This window comes from Oncorhynchus mykiss, chromosome 5 (assembly GCF_057628025.1).
Source record: "Oncorhynchus mykiss isolate SJ-2025 chromosome 5, ASM5762802v1, whole genome shotgun sequence".
In the NCBI taxonomy this organism is placed as follows: domain Eukaryota; kingdom Metazoa; phylum Chordata; class Actinopteri; order Salmoniformes; family Salmonidae; genus Oncorhynchus; species Oncorhynchus mykiss.
Window position 1 is genome coordinate 79,836,080 of NC_143026.1, and position 13,437 is coordinate 79,849,516.

Genomic DNA, 13,437 nt, shown 5'->3' on the forward strand with positions numbered 1-13,437 from the left:
CTGGACATTTGAATTAAATTGTAGATCAATTAGAGCTAGGGTTGTAAAAAAAAGCAGGGAACCTGAAATCCTCTCTGCAGTATTTGTGGAAAACCTGTGAATTTTGGGAAAGTTAGCGTAACCCTTTGCAACCCTAATTAGAGATGATGTTATGATGCTGTTCCACTGACTCCCCTCACTCCTCAGCAGTTTCTTCAGTTTACACTACTTAGTACACAGTTTGCAAATTACCATACATTTCATTAGCAGCTGATGCACCATCTGGCTTTCAGAAGGAGCTGATAAGAAACACCTCTCATAGCATACAGTGCCTTCAGAAAGTATTCACACCCCTTAACTTTTTTCACATTTTGTTGCATTAAAGGGATTTTGTCATTTTGTCACACAATACCTCATAATGTCAAAGTGGATTATGTTTTTAGAAATGTATACTAATTAATAAAAAACTTAAAAGCTGAAATGTCTTGTGTCAATAAGTATTCAACCACTTTTTTATGGCAAACCTAATAAGTTCAGGAGTAAAATGTGCTTAACATGTAGGGGTGGCAGGTAGCCTAGTGGTTAGAGCATTGGACTAGTAACCGGAAGGTTGCAAGATCGAATCCGCGAGCTGACAAGGTAAAAATCTGTCGTTCTGCCCCTGAACAAGGCAGTTAACCCACTAGGCTGTTCCTAGGCCATTGAAACAAAACAAAAAAATCTTAACCGGTACAATAAAGGTACAATAAACAATAAATGTTGCATGGACTCACTCTGTGTGCAATAATAGTGTTTTAACATTATGGTTTTTATGATTACCTCATCTCTGTACCCGACACATACAATTATAATTAAGGTTCCTCAGTCGAGCAGTGAATTTCAAACACAGATTCAACCACAAAAACCAGGGAGGTTTTCCAATGCCTCGCAAAAAGGGCACCTATTGGTAAATGGGTGTAAAAAAAATAAAATAAATATGTATAATAAAAAAATACATTTGAATATCCATTTAAGCATGATTAATGTATTAATTACACATTGGATGGTGTATCAAGAAACACAATTACTACAAAGATACATGCGTTCTTCCTAACTTAGGTGGCGGAGAGAAAGGAAACTCAAGGATTTCACAATGAGGCCAATGGTGACTTTTTAAAACAGTTACAGTTTAATGGCTGTGATGGGAGGAAACTGAGGATGGATCAATAATATTGTAGTTACTCCACAATACTAACCTAAATGACAGAGTGAAAAGAAGGAAGCCTGAACAGAATAAAAAATATTCCCAAACATGCATCCTGTTTGCAACAAGGCACTAAAGTAAAACTGCAAAAAATGCACACAAAAAAAAATGCTTTGCTTTATTCTTGACCAGGTTGCAGTTGTAAATGAGAACTTGTTCTCAACTAGACTACCTGGTTAAATAAAGGTGAAATATATATATATATATATATATATATATATATATATATATATATATATATATATTTTTTTTTTTTAAAACTGTCCTAGAGAAAAACCTGGTTCAGTCTGCTTTCCACCAGACACTTGGAGATTAGTTCTCCTTTCGGCAGGACAATAACCTACACTGGAGTTGCTTAACAAGAAGACAGTGAAAATTATCAAAAACAATTTCACAGAGTTTGAATAATTGTTTTAATTTAATGTGCAAAAGTTGCACAATCCAGGTGTGGAAAGCTCTTAGGGCCCGATTCCGATTTTAGGAAATAACGCCTTTCTTACGCACGCCTTTCCTATGCATTTATCAGTAGATGGTATTCAGACTTACAGTATGAAGGTGTGTAACGGGCTTTACCTGCGTGGTTCCCTTGCGCACGCTGAACAAATGTAATTCAACCACTGAAAAAACCCTCCCACTTGCTGGCCAGCAGATTTTTTTTCGTGGAGTTTTCATTCAAAAGGCTTTTCAGTACATTTATCTTAAGCCATCCCTTTAAATACGCTGTACATTTTTAGTTCGATTTTTGTCGACTGACTCAATAAAATGTATCGAGAGATCGGTTCAGAATATTAGGCATCAATTAAAGAAACCCATCTAAATATATGCATTTTTTGTGTCCGTTTCAGCACCAAATGGTAGATGTAAAAAATACTATGATCTTGTAGATTATTTAAGGTTAGAAAAGTATTTTTGAATCATAAACAGGTTTGAGAGCCTTTACGCATGGAAGAAAGAAAATGGTGTATTGATTCATTCTGAAAATTGCCACATTCAGTTCTTCAACCCATGGTAATTTTGTAAGATTAGTGTACATATATAATTATAATAGGGAGAATAGTGTACAATAGTAGGCTATACCCTCATCTATTGCCTGCACTAACCATGGAACTGTGTGACGAAACAGCCAAGTATTTCACCATGTGTCGTGTTCAAACTGTTATGGCTTGGTCTGTACTCCGCTCCGTAACGATTTAATTAGTCTACAGGTTATTTTTATATTATCAACTGTCAATGTTCCTCAACATCAACCACATGGCTGTGATGGCATTTACAGATTAAGCAAATTAAGGTAAACTAAACAATGTAATTAAATGGAATGATAATGTAGGCTATACCAAATGAAGGGAGCGAACAGTAAATTGTCAGTTGAATAATGTGTTAGGCCTACTGACAGTCAATGCTGATATTGGATAAAATTGACCGTGATAGTGACAGGAGAGAGTAAGTCTGCGTAGCCTATAATTAAAACATTCGATAGTGCCCATCCCTGCAAGTTAAAAAGCTATACAATTTAAATTCTGCGTAATGGCACAGCATTTCATAAACTTTACTGTGGGAAAGTTGATGTGAATCAGTTTGCTGACATATGGCTGGTTACACCTTTGTCTCCAGCAATGATAAGGTGACATATTTCTAAAACAAGTGTCATTTATATTTGCAATTCCCTTATCCAAACAGATGACTAATTTACCTAGCTCTTATCAAGTTGAAATGAATGCATGGAGAATGGTGTTATTTATATCGGGGAAAAAATCAAGTAGATGCCTTTTCCTCTTGGAGCCGGTAGGGTCACTAGATCTTATTCACTAGATCTTATGAGGGAATTAAGTCAAGGTCAGAATACATCATATCTGTAGACACACCTCCTCCATACCTTCATTTATTCAATCTCCACCCAAAACGAATAGCAAGTGAATAGCACGCTATTCTCATACTTAAATTCGTCAGAATGTGCACAGAGAGAGGTGTATAAAAAGGGAATTACATTCCATTTACGCAGCTTCACTCAGGTCATAATCGTGCTCTTAGAGATTTACCCAGAAAGATTCACAGCTGTAATCGCTGCCTTAGGTGCTTCTACTAAGTATGGACTCAGGGGTGTGAATACTTATGTAAATGAGATATTTCTGTTAAATTTTCAGTGAATCAAATTTTTTCTTCTAAAAACATGTTTTTACTTTGTCATTATGGGGTTAGAAAATGTAATCTATTTAATCCAAATGTGAAATAAGTCAAGGAGTATGAATACATTCTGAAGGCACTGTATCTGATAGCAGAAGGTAATGTATTAAGGGTATGTCTGTCTGTCTCTGCCTGTCTGTCTGTTGACTCAGGTACCAAGTCGGACCTCATTCAGCCCCTCTGCCCACCCTCTCAGTGCCAAGGTATCAGGTGTCATGAACCTTTAGCAACCTTTGCTCCCACTCTGCAGCCTGTCCTGTGCACAATAGCGCCATCTACTGGCCTGGCTGGCTGGGTGTGCTTCTTGCCCTTGCTTCATCTTACTGTACCTATTGCTTCATTTGGCAGTGCTTTACTCTTTAGGTAGATTGTCTCTTTTCAAGTAAATTGGCTGTACTTCAACAGCAGTAGTCTTTAATGTGGACCGGAATGTTATTTCCAGTAACCCTATGCTCCTTGCATTACTTTTTAAGTGACATGCAGAGTGACGTGTGTGTCTCTCTCTCTCTCTCTGTCTCTCTGTCTCTCTGTCTCTCTCTCTCGCCCCCCCCTCCACTTCAGCTGGACACTGTAGAAGGGCTCAGGCTGTGTTGCATGGTCTTTCTTTCATGTAGTCATGTAGTATGTTGCTGCATTAAAGCTTTAATGTGTGTGTTTAACTGGCTTTGGTCTCGGTTATAATGGCTTCTCTAGCCTATGAAGAGATGCTGCTCAATAAGAAATTAAATGGAAAATAATCAAGCAAAATAATGTGTGCATTCGTTTTAATAGCATCCAGTTAATTTAATGGTTTTCCGATTAGGCAGTGATATTTACGGCTGATGAGACTTGTCCCATGAGAGATATAGGCTGACTAAACACAGAGTTACTGCAATGTACTCATGCATAGTGGAATAATTCTATTGAGCAGAGTTAAGAATGGTCTAGTCTTATATTAACCTTTCTTTAGGAAATATGGGAATCTTTAGAACTGTGGAGTTCTACTTGTTTTGAAAAGTACCCCCTCATGGATTTTACCAGTAGGCCTATGGTATTATGAGTATAATCAAGTACCCCTTGTGGGCAGCTGTCACGGAATCTGGACACCTTGTCAGAGCCTGCATCCCAAATGGAACCCTATACCCTATAGACAGTTGAAGTCAGAAGTTTACATACACCTTAGCCAAATACATTTAAACTCAGTTTTTCACAATTCCTGACATTTAATCGTGGTGAAAATTCCCTGTCTTAGGTCCGTTAGGATCACCACTTTATTTTAAGAATGTGAAATGTCAGGATAATAGTAGAGAGAATGATTTATTTCAGCTTTTATTTCTTTCATCGCATTCTCAGTGGGTCAGAAGTTTACATACACTCAATTAGTATTTGGTAGCATTGCTTTTAAATTGTTTAGCATGGGTCAAACGTTTCGGGTAGCCTTCCACAAGCTTCCCACAATAAGTTGGGTGAATTTTGGCCCATTCCTCCTGACAGAGCTAGTGTAACTGAGTAAGGTTTGTAGCCCTCCTTGCTCGCACACACTTTTAAAGTTCTGCCCACAGATTTTAAATAGGATTGAGGTCAGGGCTTTGTGATGGCCACGCCAATATCTTGACTTTGTTGTCCATAAGCCATTTTGCCACAACTTTGGAAGTATGCTTGGGGTCATTGTCCATTTGGAAGACCCATTTGAGAAATTGCTCCCAAGGATCACCCAAGCCTGTGGAGGTCTACAATTATTTTTCTGAGGTCTTGGCTGATTTTTTTTCATTTTCCCCTGAAGTCAAGCAAAGAGGCACTGAGTTTGAAGGAAGGCCTCGAAATACATCCACAGGTACACCTCCAATTGACTCAAATGATGTCAATTAGCCTATCAGAAACTTCTAAAGCCATGACATCATTTTCTGGAATTTTCCAAGCTGTTTAAAGGCACAGTCAACTTAGTGTATGTACATTTCTGACCCACTGGAATTGTGAAACGGTGAATTATAAGTGAAATAATCTGTCTGTGAACATTTGTTGGAAAAATGGCTTGTGTCATACACAAAGTAGATGTCCTAACAGACTTGCAAAAACAGAAGTTGAAAAATGAGTTTTAATGACTCCAACCTAAGTGTATGTAAACTTCCGACTTCAACTGTACAGTACATTCAGAAAGTATGCAAACCCCTTGACTTTTTCCACATAAAAAAAATAAAATGGATTAAATCATTGTTCCCCCTCGTCAATCTACACAATACCCCATAATGACAAAGCAAAAAAAAATTTGGGGAAATGTTAGCAAATGTATAAAACATACTAAACTGAAATATCACATTTACAGAAGTTTTTAGACCCTTTACTCAGTACTTTGTTGAAGCACCTTTGGCAGCGATTACAGCCTTAATGCTTCTTGGGTATGACACTACATGCTTGGCACACCAGTATTTTGGGAGTTTCTCTGATTGTTCTCTGCAGATCCTCTCAAGCTCAGGTTGGATGGGGAGTGTAGCTGCACAGCTATTTTCAAGTCTCTCCAGAGATATTAGATTGGGTTCAAGTCCAGGCTCTGGCTGGGCTACTCAAGAACATTCAGAGACTTCAGAGACCAGCGTTGTCTTGGCTGTGTGCTTAGAGTCGCTGAAGGACATTTAGGGCCTTGTCCCGAAGCCACTCCTGCGTTGTCTTGGCTGTGTGCTTAGGGTCGTTTTCCTGTCGGAAGGTGAACCTTCACCCCAGTCTGACGTCCTGAGTGCTCTGAAGTAGGTTTTCATCAAGAATCTCTCTGTACTGTGTCCCGCTCATCTTTCCTTCGGTCCTGACTAGCCTTCCAGTCCCTGCTGCTGAAGAACATCCCCACAGCATGATGCCACCACCATCATGCTTCACCGTAGGGATGGTGCCAGGTTTCCTCCAGACGTGATGCTTGGCATTCAGGCAAAGAGTTCAATCTTGGTTTCATCAGACCAGAGAATCTTGTTTCTCATGGTCTGAGAGTCTTTAGGTGCCTTTTGGAAGACTCCAAGTGGGTGGTCATGTGCCTTTTACTGAGGAGTGGCTTCTGTCTGGCCACTACAATAAAGGCTTTATTGGTGGAGTGCTGCAGAGATGGTTGTCCTTCTGGAAGGTTCTCCCATCTCCACAGAGGAACTTTGGAGATCTGTCGGAGTGACCATTGGGTTCTTGGTCAGCTCCCTCGATTGTTCAGGTTGTCTGAACGGCCAGCTCTGAGAAGAGTATTGATGGTTCCAAAATTCTTCCATTTAAGAATGATGGAGGCCACTGTGTTCTTGGGGACCTTCAATGCTGCAGACATTTTTTGGTACCCTTCCCCAGATCTGTGCCTCGACACAATCCTGTCTCAGAGCTCAACGGACAATTCCTTCAGACCTCATGGCTTGGTTTTTGCTCTGACATGCACTGTCAACTGTGGGACCTTATATAGACAGGTGTGTGCCTTTTCAAATGATGAATTTACCACAGGTGGACTCCAATCAAGTTGTAGAAACATCTCAAGGATGATCAATGGAAACAGGTTGCACCTGAACTCAATTTTGAGTCTCATAGCAAAGTGTCTGAATACTTATGTAAATGTGATATTTCTGTTTTTTATTTTTAATACATTTGCAAATATGTCTTCTTTTTTGTTGTTGCTTTTGTCATTGTGGGGTATTGTGTGTAGATTGATGTGGGGGAAAAAAATATTGAATCTCTTTTAGAATAAGGCTGTAACGTAACAAAATGTGGAAAAAGTCAAGGGGTCTGAAAACTTTCAGAACGTACTGTAGTGCACTACTTTCTACCAGAGCCCTATGGGCCATTTGGGACACATCCTGTCAGAGTAAAGCCACTGTGATGGTACGGATGGAGAGTGCTGAGCCCAAATGGACTCTTACTGAGGTGTGTGTGAGAGAGAGACTCGCAAGCGACGTCCTGTCAGACCCTGCTAAAGTAGCCAAAGCAAAACACAAAGGGCAAACACATCAAGTCACCAACGGACTCTTTCAGTCATCAGAATGCACAAACACATAGTATTACCAGTAGCCAAACCTTCTGGAGAGAAACAGTAACATGATAAGTGGGTTTAGTGGTTTGAGAATGACATGTGGCGGCTTTGTTGACTGGCTGACTACAATAGGCAGATACACAGGCAGTGTGATAATCAGCCCAGCACACGGGGTTGTAGAAGAGATGGCTGTGTCTGTTTTGTTGACTGGCTGACTGCAATAGGCAGATACGCAGGCAGTGTGAAGCTCAGCCCAGCACAGGGGGTTGTAGAAGAGATGGATGTGTCTGTTTTGTTGACTGGCTGACTGCAATAGGCAGATACGCAGGCAGTGTGAAGCTCAGCCCAGCACAGGGGGTTGTAGAAGAGATGGCTGTGTCTGTTTTGCTGATTTATTCCAGGTGATTTCTGTAATGCATGTCTGTCTTCAGCACGCCAGGCTTCTAGGTACACCAGCACATCACTACACCACGCATGCCTCTATCCCCGCTAATGGTGCATGCTCATAGCCATATCAAACCAAACATGGGCCGGGCAGATCAACTGTAATATTATTTAACACCGGTGTCCTGTGTGGGTGAGGAATGCCTGCCTGTATGGTGCAGGATTAATGAGGTGAGGCTGAAGCACGGCTTTGGTGAGAATCAGAAGACAAGGCGCTCTAGGTTTATGTGTTGGGATGGAACATCAACTTACTTGTAGTAGGAAGGTCATGGTTTGGATTTATACTATAGTTTATCTTTTGATGCAAAATAATATCAGACAGAATCTATGGAGAATCTTTCTATGTTTTATAATGGCGCACACAATCATTGTTGTTTCAAAACTGCACTTAATTGCACTTGAACTTATTTTTTTGAGTTTAGATAAAAACATAATCAAGGTCATTGTTAATGAACAAAAATTACTATCTGGCTCGAAGGACCATGAAATCGAGCACCACCTTGTAGTTGGAGGACTCATGTCTTCTCTATTCATCCTGTAGTAAGTATATTACACTGTCCTCCACATTTCACCTGTTCCCTTCAGGTATTGCCTGTATCGCTCTGTTCGTAGACGCTCAAGGATGCCCCCTGCAGGTTCTGGCCCACAACTGCCCCACACCACCCAGAGGAGATCCCTCCAGCATCCTCCTACAGCCAGAACAGTTTGACACCCTGACTACTGTCATTAAGGTGGACTCCAACTACCTCAGCTCAGGTAAAGGTAAAGAGATCAGGGTCCTGTTCATTAGGGCAAATTGTAGCAAAATGTTTTGCAACGGAAAATGAAAAGTATTGTTTCTCAAAAGACTTTCAGATAATACCTCTCTGTTTAGTGCCGATGAACATGACCCTGCCAGGGTAGCCAGAGAAACCATTGGTGGAGTTGTTGCTGTGTATTTTTCTTGTTGAACAGTATCATAAAATTGGTTTTCTATTATGTGCTGCATTGTTGATTTCTTCTATCAAATCAACTTTTATTTGTCACATACACATGGTTAGCAGATGTTAATGCGAGTGTAGCGAAATGCTTGTGCTTCTAGTTCCGACAATGCAGTAATAACCAATGAGTAATCTAACCTAACAATTTCACAACAACTACCTTATACACACAAGTGTAAAGGGATGAAGAATATGTATCTAAAGATATATAAATGAGTGATGGTAAAGAACGGCATAGGCAAGATGCAGTAGATGGTATAGAGTACAGTATATGCATATGAGATGAGTAATGTAGGGTATGTAAACATTATATTAAGTGGCATTGTTTAAAGTGGCTAGTGATACATTTTTTACATAATTTTTTCCATTATTAAAGTGTCTGGAGTTGAGTCAATATGTTGGCAGCAGCCACTCAATGTTTAACAGGCCTTGAGATAGAAGCTGTTTTTCAGTCTCTCGGTCCCTGCTTTGATGCACCTGTACTGACCTCGCCTTCTGGATGATAGCAGGGTGAACAGCTAGTGGCTCGGGTGGTTGATGTCCTTGATGATCTTTATGGCCTTCCTGTGACATCGGGTGGTGTAGGTGTCCTGGAGGGCAGGTAGTTTGCCCCCGGTGATGCGTTGTGCAAACCTCACTACCCTCTGGAGAGCCTTGTGGTTGTAGGTGGAGCAGTTGCCGTACCAGGCGGTGATACAGCCTGACAGGATGCTCTCGATTTGTACATCTGTAAAAGTTTCAGTGCTTTTGGTGACAAGACAAATTTCTTCAGCCTCCTGAGGTTGAAGAGGCGCTGCTGCGCCTTCTTCACCACGCTGTCTGTGTGGGTGGACCAATTCAGTTTGTCCGTGATGTGTACGCCGAGGAACTTAAAACTTACTACCCTCTACACTACTGTCCCATCGATGTGTATAGGAAGGTGCTCCCTCTGCTGTTTCCTGAAGTCCACGATCATCTCCTTTGTTTTGTTGATGTTGAGTGTGAGGTTATTTTCCTGACACCACACTCCGAGGGCCCTCACCTCCTCCCTGTAGGCCGTCTCGTCGTTGTTGGTAATCAAGCCTACCACTGTAGTGTCGTCTGCAAACTTGATGATTGAGTTGGAGGCGTGCATGGCCATGCAGTCGTGGGTGAACAGGGAGTACAGGAGAGGGATCAGAACGCACCCTTGTGGGGCCCCAGTGTTGAGGATCAACACTGGGATGTGGAGATGTTGTTACCTACCCTTGACACCTGGGGGCGGCCCGTCAGGAAGTCCAGTACCCAGTTGCACAGGGCGGGGTCGAGACACAGGGTCTCGAACTTGATGACGAGTTTGGAGCGTACTATGGTGTTAAATGCTGAGCTGTAGTCAATGAACAGCATTCTCACATAGGTTTTCCTCTTGTCCAGATGGGTTAGGGCAGTGTGATTGCGTCTTCTGTGGACCTGTTGGGGCGGTAAGCAAATTGGAGTGGGTCTACGGTGTCAGATAGGGTGGAGGTGATATGGTCCTTGACTAGTCTCTCAAAGCACTTCATGATGACAGAAGATATTGTTACGGGGCACACTACACAGTAGTGATCGCTCCGCCGTTTTCTGGTTGCTAAAATTCTAATTGTTCGCCTAATTTCAGTTTATGTGACAAAGCAAGCAAGTGTGGTAATCTAGTGAATCATTATGTATTTGTGTAGGGTTAGCAATCAGAGGCCCACTACCTGGACTGTTTAAATCTGTTGGTCCTTGTGTTCTGCAGTCTGGACTAGCCTGGTCCCAGATCTGTTTGTGCTGTATATCCAACTCCTATTTATTAGTTTATTTTTTATTTCACCTTTATTTAACCAGGTAGGCAAGTTGAGAACAAGTTCTCATTTACAATTGCGACCTGGCCAAGATAAAGCAAAGCAGTTCGACACATACAACAACACAGGAGGAAAACACATGGAGGAAAACAAACAGTCAATAATACAGTAGAAAAATAAGTCTATATACGATGTGAGCAAGTGAGCTGAGATAAGGGAGGTAAAGGCAAAAAAAAGGCCATGGTGCCGAAGTAAATACAATATAGCTGTCACGACTTCCGCCGAAGTTGGCTCCCCTGCCTGTTCGGGCGGTGCTCGGCGGTCGTCGTCACCGTCCTACTAGCCACTACCGATCCCTTTTTCGTTTGTCTGTTGGTTTTGTCTTATTAGTTTCACCTGTGTGTATTTTGGTTTAATTAGCGTCCTTATATTTAGTAGTTTGTCCCGCCCTTGTTTTGTGCGGGATTGTTTTGTATTCCTGTTATTTGGTGGTGTTCATGAGTTTTATTCTCTGGACTATTTTGGTCCTGCTTTGGATTATTCACCCTGTGTGTTGGGTTGACCGTTGTTTTGTGCGCCGGACAATAAACTGTCTAATAATTTAAACCTGCTCTCTGCGCCTGATTCCACCCACCTTAGTAATTCGTGACAGAATCCCGCACCGTCATGGAATCAGCAGGAGCAGCCGCGTCTCCTCTCCCGTCGATGGAAGAGAGGGGCCTCCATCACACCAGCGTGCTTCACCGGATTGGTTCGGCCATGGACCAAATGATGGAGAGGATGGATCGATGGGAGAGGAGTGGCCTTCCCACCTCATCTCCAGCACCCCCTTCTTCAGCACCTCCTGTTCCTGCGACCACATCTGGCTCCGGGGCTCTTCGGCTGACGCTCCCACGGGAGTATGACGGAACGGCGGCTGGGTGCCAGGGTTTCCTTCTTCAATTGGAACTATACCTGGCTACCGTGCGTCCTGCTCCCTCCGGAGAGGAGAGCGTGAGCGCCCTCGTCTCCTGCTTGACTGGGCGAGCCCTCGAGTGGGCCAAAGCAGTGTGGAATGGTCCGGACTCGGCGAGGGATAATTACCCAGAGTTCACCCGCCGATTCCGAGCTGTGTTTGACCATCCACCAGAGGGTCGGGCGGCGGGTGAACGGCTGTTCCACCTGCGTCAGGAAACGAGGAGCGTACAGGACTTTGCTCTGGAGTTCAGGACCTTGGCCGCAGGAGCAGGGTGAAACGACCGTGCCTTGATCGATCATTTCAGATTCAGTCTCAGGGAGGACGTCCGCAGGGAGCTGGCATGTCGGGACACCACATTCACACTGGATGAACTCATTGACTTGGCTATCCGTCTCGACAACCTGCTGGCTGCCCGCGGGCTTTCGGATCAGGCCCTGTCGTTTCCACTTCCCAGCCCTCCTGCCCCTATCCCTATGGAATTAGGAGGGGCGGCTTCGAGGGGGACCGGAGGAGGAGTGTCCTCCTGCACCAGTTGTGGTCGACGAGGGCACACGTCCGACCGGTGCTGGAGGAACTCGTCTGGGAGTCGGGAGGACAGGCGGAGCACTGCTCGAACACCCCAGGTGAGTAAGCACCAGACTCACCCAGAGCTTCCTGTCGGTCATGTGTATGTGTTGACTTCTTTCCCTGGGTTTTTTCCCTCTCTACAGCATAAGGCGCTAGTCGATTCAGGTGCAGCTGGGAATTTCATGGATCGTGGGCTTGCGTTAAGGCTAGGGATTCCCCTGGTGTCGTTAGACCTACCTTTCCCCGTGTACTCCTTAGATACAGTGCCTTGCGAAAGTATTCGGCCCCCTTGAACTTTGCGACCTTTTGCCACATTTCAGGCTTCAAACATAAAGATATAAAACTGTATTTTTTTGTGAAGAATCAACAACAAGTGGGACACAATCATGAAGTGGAACGACATTTATTGGATATTTCAAACTTTTTTAACAAATCAAAAACTGAAAAATTGGGCGTGCAAAATTATTCAGCCCCCTTAAGTTAATACTTTGTAGCGCCACCTTTTGCTGCGATTACAGCTGTAAGTCGCTTGGGGTATGTCTCTATCAGTTTTGCACATCGAGAGACTGACATTTTTTCCCATTCCTCCTTGCAAAACAGCTCGAGCTCAGTGAGGTTGGATGGAGAGCATTTGTGAACAGCAGTTTTCAGTTCTTTCCACAGATTCTCGATTGGATTCAGGTCCGGACTTTGACTTGGCCATTCTAACACCTGGATATGTTTATTTTTGAACCATTCCATTGTAGATTTTGCTTTATGTTTTGGATCATTGTCTTGTTGGAAGACAAATCTCCGTCCCAGTCTCAGGTCTTTTGTAGACTCCATCAGGTTTTCTTCCAGAATGGTCCTGTATTTGGCTCCATCCATCTTCCCATCAATTTTAACCATCTTCCCTGTCCCTGCTGAAGAAAAGAAGGCCCAAACCATGATGCTGCCATCACCATGTTTGACAGTGGGGATGGTGTGTTCAAGGTGATGAGCTGTGTTGCTTTTACGCCAAACATAACGTTTTGCATTGTTGGCAAAAAGTTCAATTTTGGTTTCATCTGACCAGAGCACCTTCTTCCACATGTTTGGTGTGTCTCCCAGGTGGCTTGTGGCAAACTTTAAACAACACTTTTTATGGATATCTTTAAGAAATGGCTTTCTTCTTGCCACTCTTCCATAAGGGCCAGATTTGTGCAATATACGACTGATTGTTGTCCTATGGACAGAGTCTCCCACCTCAGCTGTAGATCTCTGCAGTTCATCCAGAGTGATCATGGGCCTCTTGGCTGCATCTCTGATCAGTCTTCTCCTTGTATGAGCTGAAAGTTTAGAGGGACGGCCAGGTCTTGGTA

At 42.9% G+C, this 13,437-nt stretch overlaps 1 protein-coding gene across 1 annotated transcript in view; it reads left to right on the top strand.

The window, feature by feature from the left end:
- The window catches only part of LOC118936475 (KICSTOR complex protein SZT2), a 131,340-nt gene that overhangs the window by 58,722 nt on the left and 59,181 nt on the right, over positions 1 to 13,437 (top strand). Inside the window, 1 exon segment of the mRNA XM_090236706.1 lies at positions 8,397 to 8,567. Within this exon segment, the coding sequence (XP_090092832.1) occupies positions 8,397 to 8,567 (171 nt within the window).